General features: G+C 43.7%; 1 protein-coding gene across 1 annotated transcript in view; it reads left to right on the forward strand.

Moving 5' to 3' along the window:
- Window positions 1–19670, forward strand: part of LOC147668193 (rho guanine nucleotide exchange factor 37-like) — a gene marked incomplete at its 3' end in the record, with an annotated part of 239489 nt that overhangs the window by 103144 nt on the left and 116675 nt on the right. Inside the window, exons 5-6 of the mRNA XM_086948714.1 lie at window positions 5117–5313; window positions 18459–18589. Of these exons, the coding sequence (XP_086804840.1) occupies window positions 5117–5313; window positions 18459–18589 (328 nt within the window). The remainder of the gene's footprint in view (window positions 1–5116; window positions 5314–18458; window positions 18590–19670) is intronic.

A 19670-nucleotide genomic window follows, 5' to 3' on the forward strand; every position in this document is an offset into this window, starting at 1 on the left:
CCTCTCCTTCTCCTACTCCTACTCTCCCTCCCTTTTCCTCTTGCTCTTCCCATTTCCCTTTCCCTTCCTCTTACCTTCCCCTCACCTTCTCTCCCATCCTCGCATCTCCCCCTTCCCTCATGTCCCCTCTTCCCCTCTTTTCTCCACGGCTCCTATCCACTCAATTACTCTCTTCCCCTCCCCTCCCCTGTCTTCACTTATCCTCCCCTCCTTTCCTCTTCTGTTCTCAGCCCTCATCCACCTACTGGATAACCCTGGACTGGAACACTTCCTTCCTCACCGGCAGAACCCAGAGAGTCCGCCTCACCACCCTTTCAATCCAAAGCCACCACGATCACTGATGGGGAAATCCTGCACCCTCCCAGGAGCATATGAATGAAACTCACCAGACATACCAGGTTTGCTCAGAAACAGAGTGAAATTTTTTTAATGGTACCAAAAGCATGCATCATTGCTAATCAGCAAGGAGGAAGTCAGACCTGCCACCTTAGGGGCTCTCAGACCGCTTCTTCCCAGAGTGACAGATTTCTAGGTGTTATATACAGTATGAAATGCCATATCAGCGGACCTAGAATAAGGCACCATGCCAAATATGGCTGACATGGATGTGCAATGTCTGCGCCATGAAAAAACAGCCAGATATGGTCAGACCAGAAAGGCAGGCTCTGTACTGTGTTACACTTGCATATCATGTAGTCAAAGACCAGCAAGGTGACCTGTAAGGGGGTACAGAATAGCTTGTTGAAGCTTGTCCAGTCAAGGTCAGATAGGAAGCCCTTTTGTGCTCCAGGCCTCATGTTAATGTGATTTTATATAAGCATGAGATCTTTGGAAGTGCATTCAAATGAATTTATATGGATATTCATATATATTTTGTAACAATCACCTGCGGCGTACCCCAAGGATCATCCCTCAGCCCAACCCTTTTCAACGTCTACATGGCACCGCTCGCTAACACCGTCTGAGCACACCACCTCAGCATTGTCTCCTACGCTGACGATACCCAGCTGATCCTCTCCCGCACCATGGACCCAGCCACCGCCAAATCCAACCTCCAATAGGGTATGAAAGCCATCGCAGAATTGATGAAGACAGAGGTCCTCATTCTCGGATCTACCCCCTCCGCATGGGATGACTCCTGGTGGCTGGCCACGCTGGGAGCTGCCTTGACACCCACTAACCATGCACGCAACCTGGGCTTTATCCTGGACTCCATGCTCTCTATGACCCGGCAAGTTAATACCGTCTCCTCCTCCTGCTTCAACACCCTCAGCATGCTGCCAAAGGATTCCCACCAAAACCAAAAGGACTGTCCCCAAATCACTCGCCAGAAGCAGGCTGGATAATGGCAATGTCCTCTACGCAGGAACCACGGTCACACTCCAGAAGAGACTCAAACACATATAAAATGCCTCTGCACGCCTCCTCCTCGGACTCCCTTGACACAGCCATATCACCACCACCTGAGAGACCTGCACTGGCTCCCGGCCAACAAGAGGATCACCTTCAAACTCCTCACCCACACCCACAAAGCACTCAACAACACCGGACCAATATACCTTAACGAACGACTATCATTCTACACCCCGAACCGCCAGCTTCGCTCCGCCGACCTCTCCCTCGCCACTGTTCCACGCATCAGCCAAACGGACACCAGCAGCAGATCATTCTCCCACCTCGCCGCTAAGACGTGGATCACCCTCCCTGCCGACCTACGGCAGACCCAAGACCTGCTGACCTTCAGGAGATTCCACTAAACCTGGCTGTTCAAGCAGTAGCTGCACCACTCTCTCCCCCCCCTTAGCGCCTTGAGACCCTCACAGGTGAGTAGTGCGCTTTACAAGTAATTGATTGATTGATTGATTGACTGGTTGATAGCATGTTGGGTAGGCCTGGGCGAAATTCAAATGATGCCAGTAAATTTCATGCCAATTTCGGGAATTTCAAGTAATGCTTGTTACTCCAAATCCTCAAAATTATCATAGATTTTCTTTAGGGGTAAAACAGTGGTTACAGCTGCAACCCCTTGTTTGACCCTTCTGACCCCAGGAATTCCCTTTTCGACTGTTGGCCTTGGGATGGTAAGGGCAATGCCAATAACTGAAGTTGAGATGTGCACTATCTACTTTCTGTAGCTCTGAATGTGAACTGAGGACTTTAGCTCTTTGCTTGGTAAAACAAATAAGTTCAAACCAGTGCAAAGTGTACTCTGCTGAATAAAAAACAACAACATTTTTTAACTAGATTTTGCAGATTTTTAATATTGTGAAAACATAGAAAATTATGTGTCTGAATAAAAACTTCACCTATGTGATGTAGGGAGGGATAATGAATTATGAAGCAGTACCAATCAAAATGTAGAAACAATGTTAAGGAACAATGTATGTCAATACCTTCGTTCGCATTGGACGACATAAAGAAATGCAGGTGGACAGAAACAATACAGTTCTTTAAATCTTTTTGTACATCTTTCTCTAATTTTCAAATGCATTTTATGCTTTGGGTATATACAAGAAAAACAATTACATGATGACATTTTGAGGTATACACAATTTAGTTACCCAGTAACATTTTGTGAATTAATGGCACTATATTTTCCTCTCCCAACAAACACATATTTTTTCATGCAATAAAAAATAGAAGTGTGTAATGTTCCTATTAAAATGTTGGTGGTATATAAAATAGACATCTGTTTTGGTACTTGTGTTCTCATACAATTTGTGTGCCTAAAAGTCTCTTCGGTACTGTCAGTTATTGTGATGTCATTAAATGTAAATGTACATGTGTTTGTATGCATATAGCGCCTTCTACCCAGAGGTCTTGTAGCGCTGTATTCATACCGCTGTGGAACCCTTCCTGGCTTTCCTGTGAGATGTCCACTCCTGGGCACCCCAAGGTGAAGCCAGGCATCCATGCGCTGCTGGGGCCATTGTGGAGATTAAGCAAGCTATTGCCCAGAGTCACAGAGTGAGACCCATGATTAGACTAGGCACCAAGGCGAGAATTATCAGGTCCGGGAAGATTGAGTCCAAGAGCTGCCAAGGCGGGCATTGAACTCTGGTCCCAGGCCAGACCTCTGCATCAGGGTCTGCCGCTCTAACCATTGAGCCACGCTTCTCCACGATTAGGATTAAATTCATGTGACATCAGTTCTTGGGAGTATTAAGTGTCAAAGATCACAAGACATAATTTCCTGTGATGTCATTGGGTCAAAGAGAGGTTATGTGAAGTCACTTCAAATTAACCCCCGTGGTAATCTTCTATATAAATAAAAATTTAACTGTTTGTTTATTCAAAATCTCAAATCTCAGAAAGTTCTTCACCGATTGCTTTGAATTTTTGACACAACGTTGCATTCGAATGTTTGGGTGAAGTAACTGTTTATGTCAAGCCTCAGCACCAGTTTTATCTAACTTTTATAACTAATACGCAATGGCGGTTTTATCTCACAAGGTTTAGGCTAGATATCCTTCATTTTCTGTTTGCCTTTCCCAAACAAGGAGGTTGGTGTGAGAGGCTGCCCCCTTGCCCTTGCAATAACAGAGTTAACCAAAGTGCCATACATCTTGTCCTCTTCTGTTCTCTTTATCAGGAGCCAAGGATTAGATTCATTAAACCCATCCTGAAGGGGCGGCAACCATGTATTTATAAAGAAGGTTACGACTATCTGTTATTGCTATCTTCTGTTGAAGTTTGTTGTGCCATGTTAAACTTCATAAGAGTATCATTTCAGATTAGGAAACGCTATGGATAATTTAGCCATAGACCTGTATTCTGCCATGGGAATTTGTATATATGCTGTATGATGGCCTCCCAATTTACAATTATCATTGTGTGTAAAATTACTTGCTAATATATTGGGGGACAAATGTGGGTCCCACTATCAATTGTTTTCTTATATCCTGACAAATGACAAATGGTTATTTAAAAATAATTTTTAATCCCCTCTTCTAAATGTATAATTATAGTGGTTCATTTTAATTGTGTATCATGTTTTTAACTTTGTACTTGTATGATTCGTTGTATTAATCGAATAAAGATTTTGAACCGAACCGAATAGGGGAGTGTTTTTATATACACAACGTTGGATTCGAATACGCGCGTGTCAAATACGCGCATGTTTTTAATTTAAAGGATGAACAGACCCTATCGATTTGGTTGCTGCGCAACAAATACAAGGGACTCATATAGACAATAGTCTACATATATTAGGATGGACAAAAACATATTGTATACCTACAAGCATTGTGAAATTAAACATATTAGAAACGTGCGCTTATTCTTTTCTTTCTCTTTCATTTAACCAGACTGAGCCACAGCAACGCGTGGCCGGATACAGCTAGTTTTGAATAAATTTGGTGAAATTGTGCTTAATTACACAAAAACAAATAACAGCTTTAAGCATTATATGGAGATATATTTCTCTGAAGATAGATTGGGAAATTGCACTACTATGATGGTCCGCATACCCTAAAGGATAATGCATAACTATAATATATCACCAATAATTAGCACTCACTCTGCACCAAATTCCAGCTGATAATGATGGCCTACGACCCTCATTATGAATGGCTTCTTAAGTCTGATAGGGCCGGTATTAGCAGTTACATGCCCCATCGTAGTTATAAGATGCATGATATTTCCGTGTATCTGTTTATTTTCAAATTCAGATAATAGCTGCACAAATCTGGGGTGGGAGGGGATTTAAATGAAGAATTACATCACACCAGTAATTTCTCATTTCTAAGGTGACCCTCGGGTCTCCTAAGCAGTGGCCTGGATTTTGTCCACCCTCTGAGGTATCAATACCCCTGTTGTCAATATCTCAGATGGTGGAGAAAATAATGGCCATTTTATAGGCCACTCATAATGAGAGCCAAAATGGGCTTTAGATTATGACCTACGGTTTTCATGCACAGATCTCTGTAGCCAGTTATTTCGCTCACTGAGATATCATTAGCTCACTGAGATATATCAGTAACATGAAATACCACAGCATGGTACTACACAAGATAACATAGCAAAACATTACAAAAGACCATAGCATTTGCAAACTGCTCTTCTCCTCTTAATTTAGAGCCAGGATTATCTCAGTAATGCGTCCTTTTCTCCGCAGACCTACAGCGGTCCCAGATCTCAGCTTCCTACTAGTGAAGCCTGTGCAACGAATAACCAAATATCCCCTGCTATTGAAGAAGATTCTGGATAATGTTCCCAACTTCGACAGGGCCTACAACATTCTGAGAGAAGCAACCACCACCATGGAGGAAGTGAACTGCCGCATCAACGAGTTCAAGCGGAACAAGGAAGTCGGTAAGTTGGGGGCTGTCTGATAGGAATATTTGGGATAGAAATAGCCTGATGGGGTCTATGGAAAGGTATTCATTTGTACAGTGTGTATTTTCAGGCCATCGTGGGCGACCTATAACCGATTGAGCCCCTCCTCCACCCAACTGCAGACACCAGCATGTTAAATCCTCTCCAAGTTCCCTAAAGGCCATTCCACCTCTGCACTTCTATCTGTCTCTGGCAGACCTCCATGGTCTATTACCCAGATGTCTAAACATCACTGAAAATGTAGCTCAGACAGGATATCCACCACTTTCTACTGTTCCAGCAGAGGGATCCTCACCCATCTATGGCAATGCAACTCAATCCTGATCTGGAAGACCTCTCAATGTTGGAGTAAAACAGTCCGCAGTCACCTCGGCCTAGGAATCCAGTTCAGAAACACCTATCCCATCTCACCTGAGTATAGAAGACATTTAGATGAGGTTTGCTGCACAGTGCACACCTTCATCTGGCTTGCACCATAGGCAATTTCGTTGAACTCTAGGTGTTTTCTGATCTCTCCTCCACCATCCTCCTTCCTCCCAGTGCTATAATGAAGAGGTACCTTATTATTTACCCTAGAGCTTGTAAAGCCAAAAAAAGGCAGCTTGAATGCAAATGGGAGTATTTAATTGTCAATATAATGAAAGGCTAAGAAGACCTACTATTCATCCCTCCTCGTCTGCCCCCCCCCCCCTGCTCCTCATGATGCACGTCTCAGAATTCAGAAGCAACTCTGAAGAAATGTTTCTGAAGAACCATTGGACTCTCTGGACAATAGTTTTGAGGACAAGGACTGGGGACCAGGCACCTAATTCGCTGGGAGAGTTTTGATCACTCTACCAGCCTCCTTTTCCAGCTCTATATGACCCAAGCTAGACATTTTCACACAGTCGCACCCACTTTCTTCTAACATAACATTGTCTAGTGCTGAAAGTCTGGATCCCCAGCAGGTCTTTTTCAACTCCTCTACTCCTGCTCTTATGGAAATTCTGCACTTTCCCACTTTACTCTGCCACTGACCAGAATGATCCCTAATGTATCATTTCACCATGGAATTTTCTTAAAAGGTCCTCAAAAAGTTCAGTCCATCAAAATTCTCCGAAAAATTTAGGACTCAGCAATTACTTTAACATGGAGAGGTGTGCAAGGGAAAGGTTACAATTAGACTTATCATCAACAGATGTTTTAAGTCCAAGCTTGTGAACATAGCAAATCATTTTCAATTTACGGAGTTGATCATGAACAAGACTCTCCTCGCAAATGCCGAAGTCAGTGTCAATGCCACAGGACAGAATGACATCTCATGGTCACCTCGCAGTAAGTTGAAGTTGATACACATGGGAATGAAATGGCTGCGCTTATGTTCCTAGACTTTGAGCATTGCACAGCACTAATCCCGTAGCGTCATCCCACCTTAATCCACCATCTCTTTATCATTGGGGGTGTTTTTTGCTTATGACGTTGATCTGGATCTCAATGTGCCTTTCAGAGTGGGTGCACACAACTTTTCTTGATTCCAATCTTATTTCCTCCATATCCAGTCGTATGTTCTTGAATGCAGCAGTTATGCCAATGACGCTCAGATCATTCTAAAATTACAAAACTCACCTGATTCCAAACTTGTATATCAGAGCTTAACTCCTTGCAAATGGCAACTGTATGATCAAGAACCACCTGAAACTGAATGCCTACGAAAAGGTAAAACTTTAATCAGGTAGCTGTCCACACCCAAAACCTACCCCCAAACGCAAACTTTTTAAGGACCCTGGGGAGGCAGACTGGGTTTAGGCCTACACTAGGCATCTCACTCTACTCAGTGGTAAGTCGTCCTTTCACCTTCGGGGATTCCTAAAAAAATCTTTACCTTTCTGGAATCTCTGCAAGGAGTGCAAGTCACTGCAGAACTGGCACCAGCGGCGGCTCCTTCACTATGCAAAGAAGCTTCGCCCCCCCACCCCCTGCCAGCAGCCAAAAAAATGAAAAATAGAACAACACTAAATGCTTGTTTATTATTGTTTTATTTTGGCTGTCCGAACCAAGGCTTGGAAGTTGGGGCAGAGATGACCGGCTGATGGAGGAGTATTTTGCACTGTAATCAGTGTGCATGATGGTTTGGTTCGTCGTCTCAGGACGGCCAAACCATCAGGAGCACTGAAGCTCCCGCCAACCCAAACGGCATTGCAGGGTTGGGGAGAGCAGGCACAGTTTCCCAGTCTACCTGGGAGCGCAAATCCACGGTGCTCAGGCCAATCCTGACACTGCTTTCATGCAGCATCAGGGTTGGTCACAGGGGATTCTAGGAGCCTGCTCCTCATGCTTCTTCATGCATTGCTTTGGACCCACATTTAATCAAACTTAAAAGCACTCCGCTGGCTTTGGCCGCTCAGTGAGTCTTACTTATTTCTACCTTTATTTCTTACCTCGCACTCCAAGGAATCAATCCAATGGTCATATAATGGAGGCTGCATTACCAACTCACCCATTGGTTTATCATATCACCCCCCTCCTCATTTTACATACGTTTACCGGAACGTTACACCTTTGCCAACTAGTCACCCTTAGGCACCGATACCCTCTGACTTCTCTATTCTAAATCCCAATATTGTGGATTTTTTTTGCAGATAATGTACCTCCCCTCTTTTGTGTTCTCTGTTGCTTCTCATGAGGTTTGTATTATACAAATACCCTTGCATTTACACATACATACGTACATGCAAACATAGAGTTACCAGCACAGGAGAAGCACCTCCACAGTTGCCTAACTCTTGAGTTGGGATTCCTTGTACTACAAGTCTCACCTAGAGAACACCTCATTCCCGGTCCAGACAGCAAAACAGTCGAATTCCTCAGCAGTTAACAGCCAGAAAAATCCCCCATCTCGCCTTACATAGAACTCTAAAATATTAAATATTCCCTTCTTCCAGGACTTGTGCCTGTCAATCCTTAACACTAAATACACCAGCCCTCTAAGTGACCTTGGGCGACTTCTAAAAGCTGTTATGAAATGTGCACAGTCAATAACATTGTAATACACATGTATGCCGTCCATCAAACCTACAATGCCTTGACAGAAACCACTGTAACTGAGGCTCCTGCCATTGCTAGAAATGTCCAATGTGACTGTGGCCATCTCTAAATTTGCCGGACATGCACTCGGTCAGGGTGACGGAGTAATTTACTTCATCGCCCTGATTTAGTTAACCCCGCCCGCCAAGAATTTGATAAGGCCCTACATTTCCTATGTATGTCATTAACTTAAAAAGCATGCACAGCAAAGTATTTCACAAAGGCTACTTTTGACAAAAGGGACTTTTTTTGTTGCACCTTAAGGAAACCTATATGCTATGTGCACGAGTGTCTTTATATTGTGAACAAAAAAAGTCTTAAACCCAACAACATGTCATGACAGCAAAGTAAAACAAAGTTCCCTGAAAGGGGCAATTAGAGAATAGCACTGTGTCTTTTGGAACAGCTATGGCATACAAAGTCCTGAACTTCATAAACAAAAACATTTATAAACAGCAATAGAAATGTTGTCATGTCAGCAACGTGAATACATCAAGGACCAGACATCGGTTCAGTTACAAGCTACGTGCCTTGTTGCATCTGCAGTCTAACAAAAGGCTCCATCACCAAAACTTAATAGGAACACAAATGGAGCAATGTAACCATGCGTGAAATGTCATTGTATTGACAGACAGCCCATTAAAGCATTGGTGGCTGAAGTGCTGACCCAAAGCTCACTCTCTATATTTCCTCGTATTGTACCTATTTAAATACCATGATGACATCCGGTTTACTTGGCAGCTAATGCTGTTTGTAACCAGAACTAAAAATTACTGCAATGGTTTTGTGCATCAGGAAAATGAGTTGATTTGTGCTTCAATAGCTAGTGCTGTGTCGTGCAGTACCCGGTTCTCATGTATAAGGGTGCCTCTCCTTTCCATAGTTTTCAAATTTAAAAGGAAAGTCAAATGCAGTGGTTACTAGCCATTTCCACCAGCAACTTCTGCAGTGGCGGCTGGTGACAATTCAAAGTGGTGAGGCGTAAAAGTTTGTGATGTATAGGGAAGCGTGCAAGCCCGATAAATAAGAAGGGCTTGTGGGGAGGGGTGGGGTCCTACAGGATACTATCAGACTGAAAACTAAGAAGTGTAAAAAGTAAAAACAAGACAGCACAGCAGGCATTTTCCATCTCTGCACCTAGTATCTGGAAGAATATCCTCATATCCATTAACACCACCCCAACAATGCTGCAATGTAGAACAGATTTGAACACAAACTTCTTTACAGAATAGTATATCACAGTGCAGTAAAAATTACTAACCAGCTACAACTCCTATCACTCATTGACCGTAATAGTGAAACATACACTTTTATTGCTTGGATGTTTACTAGCCCTTAGTAAGTGGTTGTGCTTATTTTGAAAATCTGGCAAGGTTGTCAAAACCCTTTCCTTCCCTTTCTCAAAACACTACATGCAGCATGTCCTGTTGTTCCTCCTACTTACTTGAGCATTATTCTGTTTGGTTAAGCGCTGGGATGCTCCAGGGTAACCATGCGCTATACAAGACTGTCTTAAGAATAATAATAATAATAATGTCCTGCACATCTTCACGTTTTCTCACTAACTGCAGCCCTTGGTTTCCAGCACATTACAAAAAAGGGGGGTTGAACCCATGCAGTCGCGGGGACCTGGGCGATATCTGGTACATGTGAAAGGGATCCCCGCAAAAGAAACGTGTTGTGTCAAATAACCAACAAATATGATTTATACAATGTCATAGAATAAATGATTACAAAAGGGAGAGATTCAATCTGGGTACTGTGATTTATTAACAATACCTCGGTAGTAACATAATCAAACGATTTTGTAGAAGCCCCAAAGGGGAAGGGGGAAAGGGAGGGGGAGTGCTTTAGGGAGTGTAAAGGAGGAATGAACACAGTTAGGAAAACAAGTGACAGGTACAACAATTTCCAGCAAAGTCAAATTAATACAAATACATATGCCCGAGAATCAGGGTACACAATGTTGGGGTCGAAACGTCGACGGCTTTCTTCTGAAACTTCCGGCACAAGCCCTTCACAGCTTCAGATTGACTGTGTGTCCGTTGAAAGTTTATCTGTTCAGTTAGTCATCATTGTGTGCCCTGATTTTCGGGCGTATGTATTTGTATTAATTTGACTTTGCTGGAAATTGTTGTACCTGTCACTTGTTTTCTTAACTGTGTTCATTCCTCCTTTACACTCCCTAAAGCACTCCCCCTCCCTTTCCCCCTTCCCCTTTGGGGCTTTTACAAAATCGTTTGATTATGTTACTACCGAGGTATTGTTAATAAATCACAGTACCCAGATTGAATCTCTCCCTTTTGTAATCATTTATTCTATGAAATTGTATAAATCATATTTGTTGGTTATTTGACACAACACGTTTCTCTTGCGGGGATCCCTTTCACATGTACTTGGTTTCCAGCAGTCATAGAAAATCCATAACAGATGACATTATAATCCTACACAGTTTCAGAGGCTGGCCATTAAAATTATCGTTCATAAAATCAAGGTCATTAAGAGACTTTGCATTTCACAAGAAAGCAGAGAAGAATATACTTTTCTCAAGTTGAAATCTGCGACGCTGGTAATAACAAATTTCACAGCACTGCCACTGACGGAACAGTACACAGATCGCAAAACGTTTGAAAGTGTTTAAAACGAAACTGCAAATAAAGTCCCATTTTTGTAGGTCTCGCATGGCATTGTAGTGCAAAGCGCTGCTACGCCTCCGCAAGAGATTTTGTAAGAGTTGACTTTCAGAAGAGGGCTTTAAGCCCCACTCCTCATTTCCATTGGCTGGCATCACTGTTTATGCTAAACGGTGGCCTGCCATTGGAAATTAGGGTTTTCTGTTCACGCCCTTTGTCTTCGAGCCGGTCTGGCTTGCCTGCTTTGCTGCTGCCACCAAGTAGTTTCATATCTTTATAGGACCAAACACATGGCCCCATAAAGATAAGAGATCCCTATGCTCCGGCAAAGGATTCACAGGGTTCAACATCACTGCAAGCATGCAACGCCCACTCTTGTTGTCTTGCTTGTGTCTTAAATCTAAGTATTCCAAATCTCAGCAAGGAGAAGACGCTGCTGAGATTGTTGCTTCGGGCGGACAGGCATTCATTACCGTCCCGGTTTTTCGTTCTGAAAATCTAATCACCCTACTTAATGCTGCACGAGAAATAAAGCTAGCTTATCGCTCATGCTACAATTGCTTGGATTCTTTTTTACATCACACTATAGATCGAATATTTCTGTGACTCCTTTTAAAATGTGAAACTCTCCTTTGTAGGCGGTGGCCAGTCTCCTGTGCTGCTCCGGCCCGACCCCTGAATGCTGTCGTTAGGGTCAAAAATACAACGCGAAGGAACTGGTTTAAAACCTCGGAGCGTCCAAATCACTGACTGTATATTTTTATGACGGAACAATACACGTCTCCGCCAGTGATTCTAAGAATTTTACTGTAATAAGTCCAATGGGCTACAGGTATACTTTAAAGATGTATGCTTTATTGATACCTTTCTTTGATGGAGGTAAGTATCAAGTTTAAGTAATACAGGAAAGTAAGCCCAAACGGAGAGCCCCACCAGGAGCAGCCTCCTTGCCACTCAGCCCATCCTCCCAACTGCCACTCCACACACAGGCATACCAGCATTCCATTCACTCATCACACATACCAACATTCCAAGCTCACTCACACTGGCTGAGCAGCAAGGCAGTGCTTTATTGATACGTTTCTTTGATGGAGGTAAGTATCAAGTTTAAGTAATACAGGAAAGTAAGCATAAAGGGAGAGCCCCACCAGGAGCAGCCTCCTTGCCGCTCAGCCCATCCTCCCAACTGCCACTCCGCACACAGGCATACCAGCATTCCATTCACTCATAACACATACCAACATTCCAAGCTCACTCACACTGGCTGAGCAGCAAGGCAGATAACTAGGAAAGGTACAATACCAGTAAATACTAGCATACTACATTTACAATAGCTGCCAGGATTTGTAGTCCCCTCCATTGAACCACTTTCTAGAAAGACACAGAAGAAAATACAAATCCCATATGTCTATGGGTGGAAAACTATGGGTATTTAAAGAACATTGCTGGGATCAACATGGCAGCTCTGTGAGGAGTGCAGCAGCTGTCAGTGAAGAATTTGGGGGCGGGGATGGAGGTGTGTCTTGATACTGCTGCAACAACATATCCGTGAGCGATTAACTAAACACGCCTCAGTCACCCACGTGGTGTTTACTTACCTATCTCTGCTGCACAGTTAATATAGGAAAGTGGAGTGTGTGTGATAAAAATGTTCATGCATAATAGATGGGCTCTCAGACTTTTATACCTATCCAAGCAGGGCCCACGTGTGTTAACTTGCAACCCTAATGCAAGGCGAGGGATGCCTGGGAGAGGAAGACCCACAGGCTATTACACAAACTACGACAACAGCAAAATGTGCTTTAAAAAGGCATTTTAGCACGTGGATAGATGATAAACTAGGAATACCTTATCCACTTTGCCCCTACTGGCAGCGTCAAGAATTCATGAAATGATGAACTCATCTGTGTTCCTCGCATGGCCCACTGCCCCCTTTTGCACGCTGATCGCATTACCCTGCCTCATACCGGGGTGAGATCCCAAGCCTTGCGCAGCAGCCTCGGAACCTTTGCCGCAAGGGTTTGTTTCCGGTCGGTATGGTAATCTTTCCAATCAAAACGCGGAAGCCGCGTGCTGCAGGAGATAGCTGCACTGACGGAAGCTTTTGTACTGCTATCCTGTTGATCCACAAAGCTGACACATCCGGTACACAAATACCTGGTCTGGAGCTGGAGGTGGCAGACGACTGTGGCCGTATCTCTCTGCCCGATGGGGAGACAGTGATAGGCCGAGGGTCCTTTCTGGGAGTAAGTACTGCACTTTGATGCAAACTAGCTAGGGACAGACATTTAGTATTTCACCCTATAATCGTCCACAATTAACTTGTGATTAAGCACAATATATACACGTATAACTTTATGAATTTTGTTACCAGAGTTGCTTGCAGCTCGTAATTTTGCAATATGTCCACTCAAGCGATGTTAACAATCCTCAAGACAAGATAATATTTATATTTTTGAGGGTAGGATTCGCTTTGACCAGAATACGGCATGAATAGTAACCACTTGTGTTACATATTTTATAATTAGATATTACTTACATACATGCCGTTGTACATTTTTTGGCACATGATCACTTTGCACTGCATCACTTTTCTTTTGCAGTATTATGCACTTTACTTATGATTGCATTGAATCATGGCATCATATATTGTGTAAAGAAATGTTGCTAAGAATCATTGATTTCTATGAGACTTAGTCATATTGGAGGATTATGGTAAATATCCATATACTAGAATAATGATTTATTATTTTGTTCTATTATTTGCATGCAATAAGAAATACAATGATGGGATTTTTTTATCATGGATTTTTTAACATTTGTGAAGAATGAGAAATTTCCTAGCTAACGATACGGAAAGTTTCAGTTCTATTAAAGATATGAAGGTGTGGAATATGCATTACTTTCTTCACTTTATTAAGTCAGCAGCCTTTAAGAAATATATTAATGAAACACGAATTTGCAATGCAATAGGTCTCGCATTTGCGAGAGTTTGAACTTTTGGCATTGTAAATCACAATGCCTTTTATTTATGTGTTTACAAAACCTGCAAGCAGGGTCTAAACACCCACTTTGTACTTCTAGTCAGTGCTTACGAGAAGTAAGGCAGGCAGTAAAAGAGATGCAGTTACTGCCAGCCTTGCTTCTCAGTAACCTCTCTAATTACACAGTATGTGTTTAAGCAGCACTTGCACGTTTTCAAAACACATAAATAAAAAGCACTGTCATTTACAATGCCAATAGCTCAAACTTTCACAAATGCGAGACCTATTGCATTGCAAATGCTTGTTTTTTAGATTTGTATCGGAGGTGGTAGATTAAAGCGTGTATTAAGAGGCAGTACTGTGGTCTCTTCCTAAAACAATACCCGGGCATCACAAAAGCACAAATCCTCCAAATTCAAGAGCCCAGGCCCCACACACATTAGTAAAAAAACACCCCGGGCCTGTAAGAACGGTGAGGTTGCTGAAAGGGCGGTCTGCCTTTCAAGCTCTCACACCGCAGCCCGCCTTTTCTCCCACCCTACCACTACCCAGTACCCATGCGCCCACCTCGACTTGATTTTGTGATGACTGTTTGGTCGGCTCTGCCGACTAAATAGTCAGTACGCACAACAGTGGGCAAGCCACTCCCGCCCCCTGCTCTCGAGCAGGACCTCCCACCCCCAACCAGGCACTTCTGCTTTCTCGCCGTGCAAGAAGGCAGAAACATAAAATGTCAATTAATATCATTTATGTTTCTGCCTTCTCGCATTGCGAGAAAGCAGTGGGGCAATGCTCCCAAGCCCCAATGGGGGAGCCACAACTGATCTTCCGCAAACCCCCAAAAACTCATACACTACTAAATAACAACACAGGAGACGTAGCTGTGACTATGCACCTAATGGTGTCACAACAAATGATAGGGGCCTCCCTGCAGAATGTGAAGAGGGGCTCCTGAGTCTCTCATATATCACAGATACTCATTTGCCTCAGAATGAGGCCCCTCTGAGTGGGTTTGAGGTTCATCAATGGATGGGGCACCCCCTGCACTGGAGGGTCGGCTGAGATCTGTGTTATGCCTCTGAATGCACCTCTTGCTGGCCTTTGCACCCTATTGCTAAACAGCTGTAGCCACACACGATAGAAAACTTAGGGCCTGATTACGAATTGGCCAGTTCATTCTGATCTGTACGCAAACCCCTGTTTATGCATGGGTTGAAAATACATGTGTTCTTTTATTTAACGCATCTGATAATTATTTGATGAGTTAAATAGCTCAAGGCTCAGGTCAACACTACCGAAATTTAACAGAGGAAAAGTATTCACCATTTACTGTATCGTGCGGATTTTGGTGCGTTAAACACCAAAATCTTTGTTATTCCCAAAAAACTCATAATAAGTGCTATTTATCGCCCCTGATAAATAACTTACCCTGTGATATCGTTCTTTATTAGGTATGCTAAATTGCAGCTGCACTCGTAATCCGAGCCCCAGCATTCTAACTTGCTGACACATACTTTAATGCCTGAAAACAATTATGTAGTGTAAGAAGACTCCTGACAGGTGATTCTGCACATGGCCATCAATAGTTAATAAACATTACCTAGGCCTTCCTTCCAGCCACGCCTCAGCTTCAGAGCAAACAGTCTGACAATCTGCTACTCAGCCAATTAGCCACGTGTTCGAAGTCCATTCGTTTTGCCATCAATAGGATCCTTCCCCGGAACTGAATATCCACTATGCAAAGAGATCACTGAGTGGAAGGAACACAGCAGGATTGTAGTGGTGGCAAATTGGAAGAATACTTAATTTTACCTCTCCCCTTTCCCTGCCACGTCCTCCACTCGCAATTCCTACACAATTTCATCAACACAATTACCACAACGCCACCACAAGGATGTAACAATTTTTCCCACTTGGGACCTTCACAGAAATGCCTACCCTTCCCCCACCACTCCCAAGCTAGGGAACAGACTCCATCAAGACTTAATATGCACCTTGGCACCTCCCACTGGGGAAGAAACTCAGAACACCGCTGCACCACAATAAGGGTTATTGGCCATAATTTACATCAGCGTGTTGGTCAACGCGCTTGTAGCATGCTGTTTTAGCTTAGCATGAGTTAACTCCAAGAGTCACAGACAGAATTACAAAACCCATTGAGGGGTTTTGCAGTTTACTCCCATGCCGTCCATAGGACACGCCACATGGGCAATTGTTTGGGGTTTGAGGTACACCTTTCGGCTCCGCTGACGACTGTACATGTTGCTATGATGTGAGTCCAGCACCCGCAGGGTGCTCACCCCTTTCCTATTATTCTTTAATACACTTTAATCTTTTGAGTAGACTGAGTAACAGTTCCTTCTTCAAGGAGGTTTCCAGTAACGAAATATTTCAAAATATTCTTCGGCAGACCCAAGAGCAGTTGCCTCTTCCAGAGAACAAAGGCGAAGATCTGGAAGGTCATCCTCTTGCAGTTTTCCTGTGGCATTACAAGCGATACAATACCACGTTAAACCTTTCCGTTAAATTACACTTGTTCAAAAAGGCCTGGGGCTGTCTTGCATATGAGAACACCATCAATTCCGAGCCCCTCGTAAATGCCATCTTTTCCGGGACGTGTGGAGCAGGCAATTCCTTTCCAATCTGCGCCTTATTAACTGCAGCACACGAGCCATAAATAAACACTCTTTTATGACGACCTGGGAACAGTTTGTCCAAACATTCAGTCAATAATTAATTAGAGAAGTCAGCATATCTGGATCGGTGATGTCACTAAAGTCCACCATGCCCAGAGGCTATAAAGCTGCTGGGGCTATTTAGGAATAGTTTCACGTCATAAAGGCTGCAGGCCAGGTGTACGTCAGGATGAGCAGCATCCTCGCGCTGCCCTTGGAACTTGCCTGCCACTCAGGTGCACTGTGATCGATGTGCAAATAAATCCATCATAGAGCAAGGAGTCCCAGAAATACTGCCTGGTGAATATTCAGGACTCCTTCTATGAATACTTGTTAATGGCTGCAAATGCAGAGATGGAGGCCCGGAGGCAACGACACATGCAGGGCTTTAAATGGGTCGGGTCCTGCCGGTGCCGAGTTCTAAAAATCAGGTGCTGAGATGGGTCCCTATGGGGCTCTCCCTCAATGAAAACATAAATCTTAACTCTGCAGCAAGCAGTACCACCTTTCACTGCATTTGATGTCACTTCAAAGAGGCTCATTATAGATCTTTCACAGTCTCATCATATCAGAGCTAAAGAATTGTCATTGTTAAATAAAACAAAGCCATAGTTGTTGCATATTTATCTTATGCAACTAACACACATTGATTGACAAAGCCAACAGTCCTGGCTTGTTGTAGGTGTAATGTTACTTGTATTTTATATCTGGATGCAGTGACAGAAGCAGCTAAAAACAGTCAGGCAGCACACTATGCTCAGCACAGAGTTTCAGTTTACGTGTTTTTAAGACATGCCCTTAATTACATCGGCCATACCCCTTTAAGAGACCCCCCCCCCCCCCATCCCCAGTTGTGGCATTCCACTTAAAGCCCTGAACACTCGTTTAGGCATGCATATGCTTTAGCAATATGCGCCAGCATTGCGACGCCTGTCTTTAAGTCAGTGATCACAATTCTCAAAGGGCTCATTCTGTAAGAGGATCATAGGGAAGCATGCACTTGTCCATGTAACTGACTTGTCAGCATCCGAGAAGCCTGAAGCTGCCAGTTGCATGGTGGAAGCTGTCCCTACCAGACCACTTCAGCTGTCAGAAACCTTTCAGTGCAGCTGTAAACCCGTCATATATATAGATATCCTCGTGAATTGCAGGGAAGCTAAAGATACCAACATGTCAAAGTTAGAAAAAAGTGCTACTGGCCCAGTACGCACACAGAAGTGGTGATGTGGCCACACACCAAAATGGTAGCGTCAAGGGAGGTTGGGATATATTGTGACTGGTAAACTAAGGGTGCGGCGTGGTCTCAAAGAGAGATGATTAGTGGACAGAGCATTTCCAAAAAGTATGAGCTTAAGGGAGGTAGATATCTCTAAAGTAGAGGCTTAGTCCCTATGTGGAATGTCCATCTGTCATTTCTGCTGTGATGTCATTTTATTGATGGCATATTTCTCCCCAAATAAAAATCTGTGTAACTGCTGTCATCATTTGTTATTCTTTATGTTCCACAAGAAACATACTCAACATAGTGTATAAGTCAGAACAATGGCGTCTGTGGGATGAGGGTGATGAAATGTGTCCAGCTGCAGATGGTGTGTTTGAGGACTAGATGTACCCACATATATATTGTAGTCACCCTTGTGATAGGAGAACGTGTTAAAATGTTGTTTGTTTGGATTCAGTTTAAAATAGTTTTTGTACTTCCTGTGACCCCCGCCACCTTTGGTTCAATCATCAATTTGTCTTTTTTCCATCTCATCTGAGATCAGCCACCAAGTATGTGAAGAAGGAGCAGCTGACCCTGATGGACAGAGTGTCCAGGATCAACACACACAGCCTCACCAAGAAGACTGGCCGCTTGAGCCAAATGCTGAAATTCGAGGCTGGGTTTGTGCAACGGGTGAGTGCTGCAGGTGGAACGGGATGGCAAGTCAGGGCCGCCAAAGGGGTCTGACCAGTGGTGTAACAAAAGCCGCAGCTGTATGGCAGGGCCACAAGCTCCAGGGCCATCCTCCAGCACTGGAAGGCCCCTGGCCAGAGAGCTTCGGGCTGGGTCTGGAGGGTGGGGGGTCCCCTGCATGTACTTTGCAGGGTGGTCCTCAAGTTTCGTTATTCCACTGAGTGGGACGTGGCTTAATCTATCCTTGTCAGATACAGCCATGACACGTACAGGTGACAGTGACACGTCTGCCCCACTACAGGAGGGTGGGGCTTGGTCTAGCTTATGTTTCCACAGATGGAGCCATAGAAGATGGGGGCCATGCTGACGTCAGTCCTGCAGATGTAAGTGTCACCATAGCTGAGGGCCACAGCATGTGTTCGAAATGGCTTTTTTTCTTCCCTGGGTGAGAGCCATAGGAGTGCAGGGGCGTAATCGCTGCTCTCCATGTGAGGCTGAGGTATGCGGAAGAGGTGGAACAGCTCTACTGTATTTTATTGTATTGTAATTGCATTTATATAGCACTTACTACCCCTGACGAGGCGTCAAAGTGCTTTTTCGGCGAGTAGCATGCTACTTCGGAACCCATAAAGGAAATATGAAAGTAATTTGAGTGGTGGATAGGTTAGTCAGTTATTTGGATTCAGAAGGATAGCGGAGGGATAGAAAAGGGAAAAGGGTTTGCTTTTATATAGTGCTTGTTACCCCTGATGGGCTATTGAAGCATTTTTTTGGGCAAGCTCCGGGAGCCATAAAGGATTAGTGGTGAATTAGTATAGTGATATATGAAAGTAATCTGACTAGTGGATATTAGTCAGTTATTTGGATTGAGAAGGGTAGTGGAGGGATAGAATTGGGAAAAAGGTTTGTATTTATTTATATAGCGCTTGTTACCCCTGATGGCGTGTTGAAGCACTTTCTTGGCGAGTAGCACGCTACTCCAGAACACATAAGGATTAGTGGTGAATTAGTATAGTGAAATATGAAAGTAATTTGAGTGGTGGATATTAATCAGGAATTTGGATTGAGAAGGATAGCGGAG

Source organism: Lissotriton vulgaris, unplaced genomic scaffold (genome assembly GCF_964263255.1).
Source record: "Lissotriton vulgaris unplaced genomic scaffold, aLisVul1.2 SCAFFOLD_2172, whole genome shotgun sequence".
Lineage (NCBI taxonomy): Eukaryota > Metazoa > Chordata > Amphibia > Caudata > Salamandridae > Lissotriton > Lissotriton vulgaris.